The sequence below is a fragment of the Pollachius pollachius genome (genome assembly GCF_949987615.1).
Source record: "Pollachius pollachius genome assembly, chromosome: 10".
NCBI classification, from domain to species: Eukaryota; Metazoa; Chordata; class Actinopteri; order Gadiformes; family Gadidae; genus Pollachius; species Pollachius pollachius.
The window spans coordinates 8,890,637-8,909,501 of NC_136943.1; the positions used below are offsets into that span (position 1 = coordinate 8,890,637).

The 18,865-nt window shown below is 47.9% G+C and overlaps 1 protein-coding gene across 2 annotated transcripts; it reads right to left on the minus strand.

Annotated features, from left to right (window-relative positions):
- Positions 1-226: 226 nt before the first annotated feature.
- Positions 227-18,431, minus strand: bcorl1 (BCL6 corepressor-like 1). 2 transcript variants are annotated; one of them, XM_079745273.1, is made up of 12 exons: positions 18,298-18,431; positions 12,489-12,574; positions 9,746-12,385; positions 9,366-9,498; positions 8,367-8,873; positions 7,386-7,570; positions 6,864-7,127; positions 6,557-6,723; positions 5,537-5,682; positions 4,287-4,364; positions 2,635-2,806; positions 227-2,262 (listed from the first exon to the last, which is right to left on the minus strand). In XM_079745273.1, exons 1-12 carry the CDS (start codon positions 18,329-18,331, stop codon positions 1,860-1,862), a joined length of 4,815 nt encoding a protein of 1,604 aa, XP_079601399.1. In that variant the 5' UTR covers positions 18,332-18,431; the 3' UTR covers positions 227-1,859. The 2 variants fall into 2 exon arrangements, with proteins under 2 accessions (XP_079601399.1, XP_079601400.1); XM_079745274.1 differs by lacking the exon at positions 18,298-18,431 and adding an exon at positions 15,047-15,179.
- Between the last annotated feature and the right edge of the window lie 434 nt (positions 18,432-18,865).

The following is an 18,865-nucleotide window of genomic DNA, read 5'->3' on the forward strand; positions in this document are numbered from 1 at the left end:
CCCCTTTTGTTTACGAGTGCAAAAGCCCTGAACAGTTGTAAAATATAATTTTTGTTTGTACAGATTCCTAGCTGTAGTGCATATCAGTCAGCAAATTGCACTCATTTTAGACTTATTCTGATTAACACATTAACAATCATGCTTTATTCCTGTCAATTTCGTACAAAAGGAGTCAAATAAAAGTTTCTTTATTGTTCTCACACAGGTTGCTTGAAGGCTTGGTGTATCCCATTCACTATACTTTTATTTACCTTTCGATCACATTATCTTAAATATCTCTTCTTTACTTCATGACCTCCAACAAAAACTTCATTGATTGTCAACACAAAACTTTAGCACCAGTACATTAAAACTGTACTTTTGCTTTGCTGAAATACTGTTTTTTTTCCAATCAGGAAGAGAAAAAGAAAAAAACAGAATCAAGGAATCCTAATTAGTACAATTCAAAGAAATGAAGCACCAACCATATACAAAACAAAATTTCAAAGATAGTTCTGTCCCATACACAAAAGGTCAAATATATTAATGACTATTAAATTAAGCACAGACAAACAAAACAAAAACAGTGTAAATAAAAACACGCAGCAAGGAGAGTTCCAGAAGACCACATGGACGGAGGGGCGGGTCAGGGGTCAGGGGTCGGGGGTCAGGGGTCAGGGGTGCAGTTGACAAGGCTTTAGGGTGCGGGGGGGCTGGAACGGCTCCGGGAGGAGGCCTCCAGGCTGAGGGCGGGCGGAGGGCGTAGCTACAAAAACTTTTCATCTTCGCAAATCTGTAAACAAGTTCACATTCTCAAGTATCCCCCTTGAAAAATGTTACAAATAAAAACAAGAGGAAGGAACCCCAAAGAAATTAAAATCACTTTGTAGCCGAGCCTGGGACATTTGTTTTGTGTGAAATGGTAACACACCAAAAGAATTATAAAGAAAAAAAAATATGGTGTGTCCGGTAATGTTGTGTACACCGTCTCCTCTGGATAAGAACATGAAGTGTGTCAGCGGTAAGGGGGGGGGTCGGGGTAAAGCTGTGTGGGAGAGATAGGGGGAGAAGGGTGCGTTTGCAGGACAATACGATGTGCCGTGGGGTCGGACTGCTGCAGGTGGTCCAGGTGTCCCCAGGTCCACAGAGAGACCATCTGGACCCGGACGGGTCAAGCCGGCCCTAACGCCTCGTGCCCACTGCGTCCGTCCGTTGACTGATCCCCCATCCGTCAGCCACGCCTTCCGACGTCCTTTGACTGACGGTAAAGTGGGCATGAGGCGTAAGCCTCTTAGCCGTAGTTCACCAAGAAAAAAATAAATAAAAAATTACTTGGATTATCTTTCCCCTCGAAAGAAAAAAAAAACATAAGATATTATTATGCACTTTCCCATCAGGTACAAACTCAAAACCAAAAAGTTCTGATCGTCGACGTCGTCCCACCTCTCGCCACGAGACTACAATTATAATTATAATTCAATTCCATCATGTTCAATCAAAAAAAGTGTTCAATAATTCGTGTGTAATCAAATTTACCTATTGATAGGAACCTGATAGCTGTTATATTTATACTTCTGAGCACCAAGTGTCGTCACTTGTCTGTTCCTGTGGGGTTTTGTCCTTTCTTTGACCACCAGATGATGGACCTACAGCTGAGGTCAACAGGTCAGGGAGACCGGTCCAGTCCGGACCCTGGCGAGAGTTTAAGAGCTTGGACCCCCAAATCATCCACCAGCCTTGCTGAAAAAAAACCGGGATGGCGAGGATTCTCTCTTACAACTGCACCCTCCCGAGGTCAATAGGGTGGACGCAAGGTGAAGCTTTTGAAGCGCGACGAGTTCATATCAGCGTACCGCGCGGAAAGTGTGGGGGGGGGGGGGCTATCGACCACGAGGCCTGCCGACACAAGCACGCTCCACCTCCGTCGCCTGCTCCTCCTCCTTCTCCTCGGGCAGGATGTGGATGGAGGAGCCCAGCAGTCTCTGGAGCTCGGGCACACAGCGCACCAGCTCCACCTGCCCTTCGTCGTCCCCACCTTCCTCGTCTCCCTTCTCGTCCTGTTCATCCTCCTCCTCCTCCTCCTCCTCGTCCTCGTCCCGCTCCGTCCGTTTCCCCCGGTGGGGCGGGGCCAGGGCGCCGCTCACCTGGCTGAGCGCCACCTGCCTCCAGAGCTCCGCCCCCGCCAGGCTCACCACCTCCAGGTGGGGGTGGCGTGAGCGGAAGATGCGCGTGGACATCTTCAGCCGCCGCAGGACGTCCGCCAGCAGGAACCAGTTGCAGTAGCTGAGGGAGGAAGAGAAGGAGGAAGAGGAGGAGGACCGACATTACAGGGGGGGAAACATAAGAATCAAGGTACAGGATGAATCAACAACTTGGATCTGATGCAAGCCATTTTCAGGCAGTGTACTGCTTGTTAGTCGTTATCGCCACACAATTATAGATGGGAACCATTCTGTGTGTTTTCTTGTTCTAATGAATACATGTTTAGTTATTTCTTGTGTAACTGTTGAGAAATCAAATCCTGAATTCCTCTAGCGTGAGGCCAACGACGAGGCTCGATGACTGCACTGCTCTAGGACTGCAGCGCCACAGACGCGCCGCTTATCAGAGGTCCCCTCCAGGGTCCTCTGCAGCCCCCTCGACCCCCAGACTCACCCTTGGGTGAGTGACACCTGGACGTGGTAGCAGGGCAGCAGCGGCTCCGAGGAGAACTCAAACAGCAGGCCGTCTCTGTCGGGGTCCCCGTCGGCCGGACCCCTCCCCTGCTCCAACTGCTCCCCGTTCTGCTCAAACAGCAGGAACTCCCAGCAGGGCTCCTGATCGCTCTCTGTGACGAGGTGAGGCCAGGGGGAGAAAGGGGGAGAGCGGGAGAGACTTGACACATGCATTTACAAAAGCTGAGATGCCTCTCTGGAATGGAGCAAGATCTCCCTCTAGCGGTAGTCTTGTTTACATGAACAATACAGGAGTTGTTACTCTGACCCTTTAATAGAATCTGGCTGACGGTAAGTCAGCTGCCTCTAGCTTCTGATATTGTGAGTTGTGTGAACGTTTACACGTCATCGCAAAGCAGACGATTCAACAATAGAGCTATATATTTTCATTGGAGGAGAGATATTGGTCAGCGTTACTATTTAAAGAGTGACTGTAGCCGTAAAGAGCCTAATGGATTCTCTGTTGCCCCACTGTGTGACCATGGCTTGCCTCTGGACATCTTAACCACTGCATCTACAGTCTGTAAAGCTTCTCCATCCTGACCTTTGAGTGCGTGACGCAGTCATCCTGTTATTCAGTAGCTGAGAAAATAATTATCATCACTAGAATAGTCAAAGTAAAAACGAGCATTCTATATTTGTAAAGAACAGAGTTGAAGGAGTGATTTTAGACCTAACAGTCCTAACAGGAACTGAGCTTGATATATTTCCAGTGCTTAATATGCGTTTTTTGGGTGTATTGAGCAAACCTAAAGCATTTTAAATAGGAGACAATACACATCTGTAATGACAGAGTAACATACATTTTTTTGTAAGTAAAAATATATATGTCATGAATGTCTTAAAGTATCTTATCCTATCGCAAAAAAATATTAAATATTGAATATCAATACATAAAAGTTAAAAAATAAAAATAAATCCCTGTGGACTATGAGAGGTCTCTTATTATCTAGACCTCTCATATCAGGTCTAGGTTTTAACCCAAGTCGTATTCTTTTATTCAAGCCTTTATCACAGAAACACCCGAGGTCAAGTTTTGGAGTCTCATGTTCAATGACATTTAACTTACATAACTTAACAGGATTAGTTTAGTCCTTTCAATTGCATGTGCAAAATATTATCTGTGTTCTTGTACTTTTAGACAGTTTGGCATTGAAACAATCAGTTGGCACTATTTGCGCACTTTGGATGCCCTGAGGTCTGCATTCAAATCTGTTACAATTGCCTTGCTCCTCAGTTGTTACGTTTTTGTGAGGGAACTTTTTATCTTCACAAAAAGGAAAATATAGGACGGCTGGGGGGGTGGGGTGGGGGGGGTAAGACGCTCTCCAAGTGTCTTACCATCTTAGAATTATTAACGGCTGCGATCTGTGCCAGAAAACTGACGAAGGAATCACTCCCAAACCGAATAACTTAAAGCAGTTTCCCAAATAGCCCCTCAGATACTCAGTGAAAAGTCGTATTCAGGCCAAGGGGAAACACAACGCTAAAAATAGACCAAGTTACCTGTCCAAATATACATCACTAGGCAAACTGCACTCCGATGGAGAAATTTCAACATGCCGGATCTGCAAAAGGAAAAAGGTGCCTCACCAAACAAGGAACTGCTGTGGAAGTCCCACAGCAGACAGGGATCATGCTCGCTCCGTCCTTCCAAATCGGTGAAGTATTCTGCAGAACAAAGGGGGAAATGTCTCGTGTTACATCATACCCAGAAGGGTATGGCGTATACCCAAGTCCCGGAAGTATGACCGCTTCTCAGATGCTTTCAGATGTATGAGGAAAACCATATTAGGAGTTGTGTGGGAAAAATTTGACCGCATCACATGGCATGAAAGCCAATCCAGGCCCTGACTATTTCCAAGATCAATTTGTCACCTACATTATTATTTACATAGTTCAGGCAAACAAGCACAAAACTCTGTTTTTTTGTTTGTATATTTCATATCCCTTATTTTCCATTCCTCTTCAGTCCCCTAAAAAGCTAATTTAATTACAATCCTAACTCAGAAGATGATGCATTATTAGAATCCAAAGTAGAAATAGCCAGTGGTTCTATATACTTTGAAATTAGACGTTATTAAACTGCTGCTGATTGTTGTTATTCGAATGCTGAGGGGGTAACCAAAATCCCATAACAACTGGTCACACAACACACAGACTACTACCAAGTGGGACTGTTAACCAGCATATTATACAGTAGGTGAAACATATACGGTAGAAGGTGAGCGGGCTGCAATATCCCGGGTCTGAACAAGCCCAGAAAGTAGCAACCAGGTATTAACCTGAAGTATACACAGACACAACAACCAACATGCATCACACTTTAAAGAGACGGTTAGCAACGCAACATTACAATCATTGCTGATTAACCCTTCCTCAGTGATCGGGCAAGAAAAATAATAAAGGCTGATGGAAATTTCCTTGCTGTGTTAGGAAGTATGACTACAGCTGCACAGTAGTTTCTCTCTGTGTGGATTCTGTACATGTAGAGAGACAGTTGTGTGCTTATATCAACTCAAGGTAAAAAACTCTCCAAACAGATACTTCCAGGGTCCCCCTCCCCTTTGAAGATGATACAGAAAACAACGGAATTATAATCGATTAAGATTTAGAAAATTTTGGAAATTCTTGTTCAATTAACAATTGTTACTATTATTGATGGGTTCTGGAGTTTATTAACGTGATGAATGTGTACATTGAACTGAAACAAACAACTTGACATTTGTATAATTGGCGTGAATCTACGGATATATTTATTATAATTCTACTTAACTTCTATCCATGCATGGATTATTAAAAATATATCAGGTTATATATATTCATTGTGAAGATGAATTTACCTGTGAGGAAGGTCTTCATGTTGGGACTGTGGGCCAGCTTGACTGCTGTGTGTCCGGAGTAGGTGGCCAGGGAGGGGTCTGCGCCGTGATTGAGCAGCAGCCACACTATTGGCAGGTTATCACTGGCCACTGCATCGTGAATGGGCCTGAGAAGCAACAGAGACTTTGGATTGGTCTACATTTACATCACTCATAGATTACTCAGTATTAGTAGTATTTGCAAAGTAAATATAATTAATCAAACACGTGTACTTTGAAAGCTGCCACACTGTCTAAGGCATAACACAATTGATCATTAAACCAAATGATGTTTAGATTTGTCTCCATAGACCCATTTCACAGAGGCATCATAGGAAGAACATGTTATGTACCAGGGCAACGGTAGGTAACTTATCTGCCCTCATTTAGTCTGCTGGTCTGGTAAAAGTAGCAGACCCATAATTACTATTATGAGCTACACCCTTGTTTCTCTTAAAGGATAGATCAGTCTACCAGCCTACCCAGTGGACTGAAGTAAACGTTGCTCATCTATCCAGCACAGATCTAGGTGGACACGCCCACTAGTAATGTCATATATGGGGCAGATTTTCGAAATGGCTTGTAAGGCTAATCACACTCACACCCGGTGGTATAATATGTCTCCTTTAAGATGACACCTCTATGGAAAGGTCTCATATCAACCAAGTCAACATTCTTCCCCAGACTACAGTTTAAGACTACAATACTAGTCGAACAGGACAAATGTTTTGTGAAACCTTAACACTGAGCAGCAATGTTAAAAACATTTCTCGTCCGTTGGGAAACCTAACCACTCTTCCCAACAGTCCACTACGAGGACACACAGAGATAAAGCCCTTTCTGGAATGGATGGGATATGATATCCTCTACCAACACAAAAGCTGCGACGAAGATTGTGGGGTTGAGAAAAGACACAGAGACCGAAAGACGTGATCAAAGTTTGAAGTGCCGTTGGTGTTTGAGGCTGTCGTGTTTGGGCCGTGTTTGGGGACGTATTCTCACCGCGTTCCGTCCTGGGCGCTGCAGTTGACGTCAGCCCCGTGCTTCAGCAGGATCTGGACGATCTGCGTCCATCCCCGGGACGACGCCTCGTGAAGGGCCGTGTAGCCGGCATTGTCACGGCGATTGACCTCTCGGATGTCCTTCTCCAGACAGTAAAGGACAACATCCTGAGGGGAAGCACGGAGGCACGGCCGTCAAAGCACGTTGACATTCAGCCGTTTGTCATGAGTCACCTGCCGGAGACGGCTAGCGCTCTCCAGACGACCGCTCAGATAGGAAAGTGGAAGTGGGGATTAAGCTCTCTCACCTGGTAGCCCAGCCTGGCAGCCCGCTGGAGCAAGGTCTCCCCGGCGTTCTTGTTGACAATCAGTCGACGGACCTCCGGGGGGACGGGCTTCCTGGGCGGAGACTCGGGCCCGCTGCCCCAGCCTGCAGAGCCTTTCTTACTGGGCGGTGGGGAAAGCGGGCTCTTCGGCGTGGCCGGGGGACTGGTCAGTTTCTTCGCGGCGGTGTCCTCGTCGGGCGGTAACGAAGCGGAACGCTTCCCCAAGCCGCCGCGCTTGGGCTTCGCCTGTGATAGGGGTGTGACAGTTATGAGGAGGCCGTGTTTATGGGTGTCGCGCGTTGTGCCGTGCTGAGCAAACACCAGGGCAATTTGCTCTATGCTCCAGGAACCAGAGACATAAAAACCAGCAGCCATTAGGATAAATCAACTGGCATTAGCCTATAAACCCACAAGGGGGCAGTGTAAGCTAATCAATCTGACAGCGCCTCTCAACTAAGTACTGCACCGTAAATATTGGGCGGCTTAATGGGGAAAACATCTTACCTTGGGCTCCTCATTGTCGGTGTGTTTAGTTTTGAACTTCCTCTTTCCTGATGGCTTGTCGCTGCCCTCTGGGGACACCTCACTCTCACGGTAGCCGCCGGACCCCGAGCGGGTAAACAGGGCCCCTTGGAGGGCCAGGGCAGGACTGGAGGCCCCGTGACTTGGGGATAAACCGCTCTGTAAATCTACAGTTAAAAAATGAGTTAGTGGTTGAGCCTCCGCCTCTGTTTGAGATCAAGTCAAGGACGAGTAAATGTAATCAATTAACGGCAACGGTGATCAATAGTCAGCGTAAGACACGGCAGTCATTAGCGCTTAAGATACTTCATGTTAAGATTAAGTACTGTACCTTTTAATGTCAGCAACAATGTGTGGCACATTTTCCCTTAATGTCATAGATTTAATCAATTTAACGATAAAAAAAAAACATTCCTTATCACACTTTTTCTAAAGCACTATTTTTAAGCTGCTGTACAAGATTTGAGAGGTGTAAAAGGAGCGAGCAGAAAATGTTCTGAAACCATTCAATCCCTCCGTTCCTCGTTCCTCATCCCTTAAGAAGCTAGGGTAGTATTCACACACCTGGGAATGACAAGCGAGATGGACTCTCTAAACCAATTAGGGAAGAGATGGCCTGATTGGTAAGAAATTAGTATTTCACTCACTAGCTGATGGATGGCTATTCCAATTCTATCAAACAATCCAATTATAAATCTTGAATCTTACCTACAGCACCTCAATCACAAGGGATATTTGGCAAGGAAGGTATGATAGCGGAATCGGTTTGTAAGGGTGGATTGTGAGGTCCGAGGCAAAGAGCTTTGGGTGGGCCTACAATGGAAGCAACTGAAACCAATCCTCCGCAACTAAAAGTAGGCATCAATGCCCAGAGTGCCAGACAGACTAAACCTGTGAGTAGGCGGCCTCATTAGACGTCTGCAATTGAAAAACGGTGCACGGAGAATGACGACTTCGGCATACCGTCTGTCTTCCCGTCGTTTGGGGTGGGGCTCTGGGGTCCTTGGTCCTCCAGCCTGTCCTTCTCCACGATGTACTCCCCGCTCTGGTACTTCCTGCTGCGGCAGCGCCGCCGCTTCTTGTGGGCCGGCGTGTCTCCCGCAGCAGGGGGGGCGGCGGCCGCCGGCGTCCTGACCTTGGCCGGCTTCGTGTCCCTGGGCAGCGCGTTGCTGCGGGGCCGTCCCCTGGGGCGCCGTGCTGGCTGCGTGGGAGCGGCGGGCGGCGGCGGGGAAGGAGCAGTTGGTGGAGGAGGAGACGGAGAAGGGGGGCTTCGGACGGAGGCGGCAGGGGGCGGGGGTGAGGGGGATGCGAAGCCCCAGGGGTCCTCCGGCGGAGCCTCATCGCACCTCCGCCGACCCCGTCTCAGTCTTGGAGTGGAGCTCTCGGGAGATTTGGCGGTCTTGCTGGACGCGCTGAGGCCACGCGGGGAGGCAGTGGAGTCTAGACTCCGAGGGCTGCTCAGCCCGCCATCTATTAACCGCCAGAAAGCACAGTCACCGGTTACACTCGGGGAACACAGTGCAAGGAAAACCATTCATCACATTTTAAAAATAGGACGCAGACAAATGCACACACGGTCTCCTTAACGTTGTGCATGCACACAACTCCACTAGCCAGGGAAACGAACGAGAACTAATGCAAGCACAAACTTGATGTATGCCTTTATACTTCTAATCTAATCTGACCCTTGAGGTCACCAATACTATACCAAAGATAAGGGCAATTTGACTCATCGTTTTAAAATTCACTTCAAAAGTTACATTACACCTTTTCTTAACCTGTGTTTACCCAGGGTAGGCTGGCAGATCATTACATGTTCCTTTTTAGCGGCCTCCTGCTATGTGCGTTAAGACCAAGGGTGTGTGCTCAGGCTTGCTTATTCAGACTCTCTCACACACACACACACACACACACACACACACACACACACACATACACACACACACACACACAATGACTGGCCTGGTGTTCGGAGAGTTGCCTGTTCCCCTTTGTGGAGGGAGCTCCTGTTGTTGGCCAACTCCTCTTTATTGTGCGAAGGAGGTTCGTCTGCTGATGCACTCCTCTCCCCCACCACTGCACAAGGCTTCTTTTGCTAAAACACAAGGGATAACTTAGACCAAAATGAATCAACATTTCTGCAATTTTATTTGCTTATCACAGACAAGGATTCAAAAATAAATAGGAATTAAGGAAAAACATTTTGTTGAATTGATTATTATTTATAATTCATTGGACTTTTTTTTTTAATCCATCAATTTGTGTAACACATCAAGCAAAGAGCCAACACACTGTGCAAGATCAAACATCTTTTGATAACTGGACTAGACGGATGGGTTTACCTTTTTGAGACAGGGCACTTTCAGTGGAGTGCTTTCCTTGTCCGGCCTCTTCTTCACGGTCACGGTGGCCTTCTTTGATGGTGCCGGCGGCCATTTCTCCTTTACAGGCTTTTTAGTGCCGGCTGCCTTTTGTTTGCTCACAGACAATTTCGCCTTGGTGGGCGACTTCTCTTTGGTCCCGTTTGTTTTGTTGTCGACCCCGCCAGTGCCTGTCAGACACTGGCCGGTCAGAAGGGAGTGAACGACTCCCTGAAACTTGGCGTCGCGCGGCTCGTCCGGCGGCGCCCCGCTTTGGTCCTTCAGTAACTCGCCCTCCAAGACCTGGGCCAGTTTACTCTCCCTCCTGCTGCCGTTCATGGAGGCACTTGCCCTGAAGGCAGCAGGTTTAGGGCAGACCTGTTGTTCATGAAGTCCCGGACTGGGAACCTGCGGCTCTGTACTGGTTTCTCTGCGCTCGCTGGCCTTTGCTCTCCCAGTTTTGTTGGCGGCCGGCGCCGGGGCCTCTGGATGTGGGGTTCCGGACGGTTTCCTGACGTTGCTCTCCGTGGGCCAGGGCGGTGGATGTTCAAGGGTCTGTTGTTTGGACTGTGTGTCCTGGCCTCCAGTGGGAGGATTTGGGACGTCTGCCTTTTTAACGCCAACGGGTGAGGCTTGGGCCAAACCGTCAGCGACAAATGCTTTTGTTTCCAGGGCTTTCTGCTTCACTATGGACTCCAGGTTGGATAACGGGGACTTCAATCGCTCCCACTTGTTGTCTTCCACTTTCAGAGGGCTGTGACTGCCACTCTGGTATTTGGAAGCCTCTGAGCCCCCGCTGCCCTTGGTCTTTGGGGGTCCTTGGGGGACCATTTTTTGAACGGATGCCCCCTGGTTGGGCAGGATGGCTGGCTGCTGCCACGCTGGCTTGACGATGGCGGCAGATAACGCGGCGGGGGCCTTGCCCACCCCCACGCCCTGACGAACGGTAGCGGAGCCCACCAGGGTGGCGATCGTAGCTACTTTTGACGGGCTTTTCTTGGGGAGAGCTGTGCTGGTGCGGTTCGCGTGCTTCGCGCTGTGAGGATGCTGGGTTCCTTTCATTAGAAAGGATGGCTTCTTGCCCTTTGAGGCCAGGTGTTCCCCTTGGTCAACGATGGATATGAATTCCTGCTTTGCAAAATTCTGAAATTCGTCAACAAAAGTGCCCTTTCCATCTTTACCCCTCAGAGTAGAAGCCAGTATAGGGCTGGCGACTCCAACATAAGTCCCTGGGATACTTTTAATGGAATCTGGTGAGGGCCCCTTCCCCCACGAGGACTTGGGCTCCGCGACATGGTGACCAGGCTGCCTGCTTGTTTGTCTTTGATGAGAGCCGTTTCGCTGCATGTTTGGTAACACCGGGTATTGCACGGCTGAGCTGTAAACAGTCGTATTACCCCTCTTATTATTACTGTTATTATTATTAGGAGCCTCCCTGTGATCTGACTCGCTGTGGTGATGCTCCTTTGCACTGACGGCGTTTAAGGGTTCACTGGGGCACTTTGGACGTTTCGACTTGGCCGACAGATCGAGGGGGACGTCCGGCTGCTCGGCGGGGCAGCTGTCGGCGTGGCCCTCTAAAGCAGACGTGGGGTTGGGGTTCAGGCAGCCCATGGAGGTCTGGTCCTCCGTGTTGCTTTTCTCCACATGGTTGAGTAGCCGGCTCTGAGCGGTGATGGTGGCCAGGGAAGGGGCACAGCAGATGGCGGCGGTGGGAGACAACGTGAAGCGGGTGGGCGGGGTCGTGCCGGGAGGAGGGGGCTGGAGAGGCGGAGCCGTGGTGGGCGGGGGCGACGCCACGGCAGAGGCCAAGGCCTTGTGTTCTTTCCCCGTGGATTTCCCGCTTTTATTCGACGCAAGGGTCGCTTTGAGCTTGGGCGTCACCGCGCCTGGTTTCTTCGCCGGGTGGGGAGTCCGTCCAACCGAAAAGGGGTACGGGTAGGTCCTCGGTAGTAGCGTCCCACCGGAACAGGGCGTTTGAGGCGGGACTTCCTGTTGAAACTGAGTGGCTGCGGCTTCTCGCAGCGCTGCGATCTGACCCAGTGCGGGCGGAAGAGTGATTTTACAAAGGGGAGAGGGGAGGTTGGTGGCTGGGACAAAAGCGACCGGCTGGCCTGGTTTGAATAAAGTTGAGCACTGGAACCCAGGGGGAAGACTCATCACAGACTGCGTTTTAGTCTGGGATTTCTTACTGGATGTCGCATTACCGTAGGCGGCGCTGAGCGACTCCGTCGGCCGGACCCTGGCTCCGCCGACCCATTGAGAGGCGGGATACCCCGCCGTCCCGTCAGAGTTGATTTTGGCGACATCCTGCCTCTTCTCCGCCGGTATGTCCGTAGCGGCGAGCGTAGGGCCAGGCGCTGGTGCCTTGCCGGGCTGCTGAGGCGGATTCACCTCTGGGTTGTGATTGTAGCTGTGAGTGTCCACACAGTTCTCCTTGGCTACGGTACAGTCCTTGGCCGCAGGGTTCCGGTTCTGCTGACTGAGGACCACATCTCCTCGGAGCTCGGGGGGCAGCGTCTGAGGGGGATTCCCCACCATGCTGGGAGACGCTTTGTTTGGAGCACTGACCTCTCTGCTCACCGTGCCTCCATCCCCTACATTCATTAGCGTAGGATCCACCTGGGAATGGAGAAGACGTTGTGAGCTTGCTGTTAATTAAATGTGAGAGTGTAATAAAACACTGAACTCGAAATCTATGTCAAATGAAAAAAACGAACCTTACCTGCATAGGTGTTTCTTTAACACAACATCTCACAGGAGGAAGTGGTTGGCCACTTAATATAGGCTTCTTTGAGATGCGTTGATATTCTGTGAAGAAAATATGGGAAAAAATTGACTTTAACAAGACTTTCCTATTATTTTCAGCCACGAATAGGTCCAGGTTCAAACAAGAGAAGTGGATGTTGGTGAACCATTGAAAACTTCCCACTAAGTTCCTGTGTTCAAACACCAGATATTGTACAATTTCCTCAAACTAAAGCAATGATTCAGAGAAGTAAGGTTTTGCCCACGGAATTGAGGAACACGGTTTTTCTGTTGTGTCTTATCGTTGAATTCAGGCATAAAAGGCAGAGGATATGGATCACTTCACAGTGGCTTTCTGTTGAATCTCAAAGTGTTTTTACTCGACCAACACAAGCTCATTAAAGAGAAAGAAAAGAGGGTATAATTGATGACCTCCAAAATGACATGCTCCTATAATTCTCCATCACAGGTAGGCTAATTTAGGTGGGTTAGCTGCCAATTAGGTCATGCACAGGTAAACTGACAGGTATCCAAACTACCAGGGGAAGTAATGGTAAAATAATGAGATTCAGGTTTGTAATAATCTAGATTATGCCTAATAGATAAAGCAGATACTTTAATAAAAGTATTGCTTAGAGTTAGCAGGATTGTGTTTTTAGCAGGATATACATTGCTGACCAGTTGGCAAGTGCCAAAATGTGTTGGTAGAAACACATAATATATATATAAGAAGGACAAAAACGTCACCTCTACATTTCAAAGCGTCTTTGGTTGTCATGCATCTTCTAAGCAATCTATTTTTTTGGCAGCCTTCTTTGACACTGCATAAGTCATGGCATAAATTACTGCACACGTTAACTGAGGTTCACCAGAAACAAATATGTAACTTCCACAAGAAAAAAAAACTGGGTACACCCATTTAAAAAAGATAAACAATGCAAGGGAAACATTTGAGAATAACTTTTCTCGGGTCTACACGCCCTCCGATATAGATAGAAGAGATCTTCTGAAAGCACATGAGATTTATGTTTACAGAACATGTTTACAGAGGATGTAGACGGAACAGGGACAATCCACAGCGATGAATGAATGACATCCCCGGCCCAACATCTCCGCTGGAATCCGCGAACACGGAGTGAAACAGGCACAGCGATGCAGTGCAAGGAGGGTCTGCATTCATTACCGTGTGACATCGTGTTGCTTACAGCTAGTTTGTCTTTGTGCTGCAGATACGCCGTCTATCCCCGCTACATCACTTGAATCAGATTACATTTTAGACCTATGTGTGTGGGAAATAGCCCGCACACAATGCGCACTTCATAACCTCAAACTCAAAAACAAAGTCAACGCCAGTCAGTCGGGTAAACACCAACTATGACACACATTTAAACCCACATCTAAACCCTTATCCATCCGGCCAGCTCCCTGTCCATCTCCCAGCACAAAGGAGACATGTCCCAATGACACGATCGCACGATAAAGTGAAAGATATTAACAATGTGAGCCAGACCGATATAAATAAGACGTCTATAAATAGTTCGTTTTGTGTCGATATCGCCTCGAAGAAACTCTGGAGATCTCCGGGTCGGGCTCGCTCGTTCGCGGGAGATGGCGAACGAGTCGTTCTGCGCGGGGACGACAATTGCCTCTCAGGTGATTGCTCCATCTACAGCCAAAACACGAGCACGCTGAAATGGCTGTCGTGTTGCCTGGAGCCCCGATCGGGGTCTCAGTTCAATGTATTTTATTTTATTTTTTTCAAATGAAGGCTTGTGTTTTTGGTCCGGAGGCAAAAGCACTGACATGAGCATTTCCCCATCGAGTCGCCTAGGCTGCGTCGTTCATTCGCACTCGCAGGGCACAATGTGGCAACGCCGCCGCCGCCGTGTCCGTCACAGCGTTGCCGATAACGTAGCCCTGTCGACATCCACCCAACCCTCCCCCCCAAAAAAAAATCAGGTAACATTCACATCAAACTCTAATGATTAGCAAACAATACAAAAGGATTTGCCCGTCCGTATACAGAACCAGTAACGTGCTTTACCAAACATCCCAGATCAATTGAACCAAGAAATGGCAACGCTACAGATCGGGCCATCGACTTCACTGAGTTGGTAACAAATGTTTCGATTAAGAAGTGCCCCACTGGACAACTAGCCCGTGGGGTGGACAACACCAAACTTACAGGCCAGCGCTGAAAGGGGCGCCACTCGTGAACGAGATGGCAAACAATATTAAACTCCGATGTCCAATAACACAAATGTTCAGATCCCTGCGCAGCAAAGTCTCGGCGAGCCTCCGCATTACTCACAGTGGTTTACATGTTTAGACAGGCTACTGTATTTATCCCTGACCGACCGACACCAAGTGTTCAGTCTAGTATCGGCCCTAAAGGAAACCACTTCAGCGCTGCGAGGCACTGGCGAGTTGGACCCGAACGGGTTGTGATCGTCCCCAGACTCTCCAAATACTGAATAATTCTAAAGGTAATTAGCAAGAAAGATAAGATGTCAAATGACAGAAACAGTTACGAACCCGTTCGTACAAATGGCATAAAAACATCACATGGCTCGGCTCAAATAAAGGTCCAACGTCTCGCCCCGCTGCTCGCTGCTGTCCACTAATCTCGACGATTTCGGTTCTAAAAGTCCAGGGGGGTTCGTCAAGACAGTCCAGTACAGTATCTCCAGTCTCTAGTCTGGTGGGAAAGAGGGGTAGAAGGTGGACATCTCGCATGGGATATGTAGTGTTCCGCCATCCACGCCCAGGCTCACGTAGTGGCGAGCTGGGAGGAGTAAGGACTTCAGGTACCGGCATGCAGTTCGAGCTCCAGCCGCTCAAGGGGAAAGAGGGATCGCAACCAAGAGTGTAACGGTGCGCTAAACTGAAAAGGGTTATCGAAGTAACGAAGTGATAAATTGTATTCTTAAACGAAAATAACCACAGAGTGTCAGAGGATGAGTGTCTTCGTGAGGAAGGGAAGCAAGTCAATGAATAGGTTAGAACAGGGTCGATGGTTGCTAGAGGAGAATGCGAAACACATAAAGAGTGGGAGAGGTATGGTTCTTCTGTTGTTGCGGAATTAACACGAGGAAGCGACATCCCGGGTGTTTGGGGCACTTGCGCGTAGTAAACGTTAACAGCAATGATATTCGTATAGTTTTACAGAGCACAATAGACGGGCGGCTCTCTTTGAATTTCACAATGAAAGGCTAATGCCTAAAGCACTGGGCTTACACTGAAGCCCCCAGTATTGTTATTGCCATACATGTCAGATAATGAGGCCTACTAATAGATAAGGTGTCTCCTGTGTTGACCTCCACAACTGACGTTTACCCGAGTATGTTTACTTACAACAAAAACACACATTTGTTTCGCCTCTTGATCCACAAGCTCGTATCAAGTGTCTATCAAGCAAAATTGTCTAATTGCTCCCTCCAGCATAAACCATTAGTGATTGAATTCTGGGCTTGAAATATCTACTCAGCATTGAATTAGTTCATTATTATTTGCCCTTTTTTTTTTTCTTAGCACACCAACGACTATACCAACATGCAGGTTTCCATTATATTTCAGTCTCTAAGGAATGTCGGGGTCATGTCCTTGTCCTTTTATAAGCAGAACCGAATCAACTTTTGCAGTGCAGTGTAATGTGTCACATTTAGCAGTTACTTTCGTTATGTCACTGTGTTAAGTGCAGGTTTTCCATCTCTGACCCGGATGGTATGGTTAACGCCTGTCTGTAATTGGCGGTCACTTCTCCCAGTCACTCAAATTGCCAGTGTCAATAGGGCCATAGTGTACAGGACCAAATTCCGATCAAAATGTTATTGACACAATGAAACGATATAGTATCAAGCCACGATTGATATAATCAATAAATAACACAGGGTGTCGAGTGGATTCCATCTGGAGGCAGTCTGTTGAGAATCAGAAATTGGTTTAGTCCACCAACTATCTGATCATTTGAAGGGGGGAGGGGGACTTGGAGGAAACAGGAGTTGGTTTGAAGAAATACAACAGAAACAAACAAGAGGTAAAAATACTATAAATACACAGCAAAGGAACGGTATAGATTCTAGATCGTAATGTGCCATGTTTTATACTGATTTGACTTAAATGTATAATAAATCGATTTCCTGGCAGAAATAATAATCAGCAGTGTACTGATATGCATACTGTGCAGGAGCACTACAGCATGGGTCAAATCTGATTTAACCCGAAATGTCCAAGATACTGTTCATCTTTATAGATGTATTAGGTCACACACAAACAGGAAGTTAAATTGAAACAATCGGGTGATAAATAAATAACTAGTGTGTTCTTGATCATTGACAAAACCAAAAGTAAGACAAAATATAACATCTTTGTCACTTCCCGGGTCAGAACTTTCATTTGGGCCGATTAAACGACCAGGCTAGGGTCCAAGTTTGTATCGTGAGGTATTGAGGGATGAGGGATTGGTATACAAGCAGCCCTCAATCAGAAAGACCCCTGGTCGGACATCTACATGCCTACAGCGGGCAGCCTACAGCAGGCCTATCTAAAAAAAACAATTCCGATCCAACTAACCACGAAACAAGAACTCAAACACGGGAATATATACATGTGCGATATCTTAAGACATGTGCTTCTCTGTTCAACATATCCGCGTCTAAGTCTCCTAAACCATGTGTTGTTCCGGAGCTCTAACTCAGGGAGATAAGACCGGTAATGGCAGCGGGTCCCCCGGACGCCCAACGCCAGGTGACAGTGGGGCAAGTGTAAGACGGTTTAGCGATCACAACTCTCCACCGCAGCCCGATGGCACCACATCGGCCCGGGAAGCGCCAGAGAGCGGAGTGGTCCGTTGACACATCGCGTTGTGTCCGTGCTGGGGTAACCCGGGGACCTCAGTGACCGCGCCGACAGCTATCCCGCTAGTGACCGGCCCGCTCGCTAACAGACTCGCCACTCGCGAACAAACGCTGACCCACAGCTCGACCAGGAGAGGAGCTTTGAAACCATGAGAATAAAAAAAAAAAGGTGTTTCACAAAACACAACACCGATGTGTTCATAGGAAGGACGGTCACATGTGCGATCGCCAACTGTGACAATGAGGAAGACACTCGTTCGCTACGAGGGGCCTTCGGATGTTTCAGGAATGCCCTCAAAAAGTGGGCAGAAATAGTCATCTTTCGCCGGGTCGTGTGAGAGATTATCGACCTGATTAGGCCGCCATGGTCCACGGCTACGAGGATGTCCCGTCTGAGTTCGCGGTCCACCTGGTCAAAATTCAATGTTGGGAGGGGGGCTACGCATGAAGTAAAAGTCCGAGTCGTTATAGCCGACTACCTTAGACGTTATTAATTAATTATTCTACAGTAAACGACGAACAAGGGGGAAATCAAGGGCCGATCGCTCATGTGAATGTGAAACGGTGTGACGGTATGGAGTGGTACAAGGTTGAAATGCAAGCGCGGGGCTCAACTGTATCGGTTCGTGTCAGCGTTTTGGCGAACTGACTGCAATATCATGTATGTCATCTCGGGAACTTGGGTTATCCGTAGCTACATGTGACACGATCCCGCACAACACACAACACAAGTGGTGGAATAAGGTACGACCCAAACAAGTCAATCCACTGAAAACCACGTACAAGTCAAAAAATACATATGTCGATGTCAAAGTTTGTCAAGAGTTTACTTGCCCTCAATGGCGTTGTGCAATGCCCCCCCCTTTAATGCCCCCTGCTCGCCCGTAACGCCTTTGTTATTAGTAATCGCATGGTATTGCACCGTCTTACCTTGCGCTCCAAGCTGCCTACAGTCAGAAAGCATGCATTCAGCGCAACAAGCTATTGTCCTCTATTGTGGTGGATCCGTGCGGGCCCAGGGGTGTGATTTTGAAGTAGAATGAATAGGAGTATGCAATTTTGGCTTGTCCTCGCGATCTTCGCTTATTGCCAGTTTTCGGGCTGCAGCAGCTGGAGATGCAAATCGCGCACTCTGGGTCCTAGCGCCGTGCTAAGCCCTACAGGTGAACAGCATTGGATCGGAACTATTTATCAATAAGTGCGAGCGACCATGTGACGTCAAAAACAAACAAAAGAAAAACACCGCAATTGATCCACTGTGTTTCTTGTTTGAACTGCATTTCGTGTTTGAGACACATATCTAAACACATTAGCCTACGTGTTTAAACACATCAAATTGGGTATTGTTGCAGCATCTGACTTTGGCAATTCTACTTTAACAGAAACGCTTATGCATCCCCTCCTGTGAGAATTTAGTCTCATTGGAATCATCTATGTCACCGTTTGCCAATATGGCTGCTAATTCATTTGATAGGACAACTTCGTTAGAAATGTTCTT

Coding starts and splice junctions, on each gene's coding strand:
- bcorl1 (XM_079745273.1), bottom strand. CDS start 18,331: ATGCTTTCTGACTGTAGGCAGCTTGGAGCGCAAG. Junction 7,571..8,366: donor AAACGACGGGAAGACAGACG/GTATGCCGAAGT, acceptor TTTTAACTGTAG/ATTTACAGAGCGGTTTATCC. Junction 5,683..6,556: donor AGCGCCCAGGACGGAACGCG/GTGAGAATACGT, acceptor GTTGCTTCTCAG/GCCCATTCACGATGCAGTGG.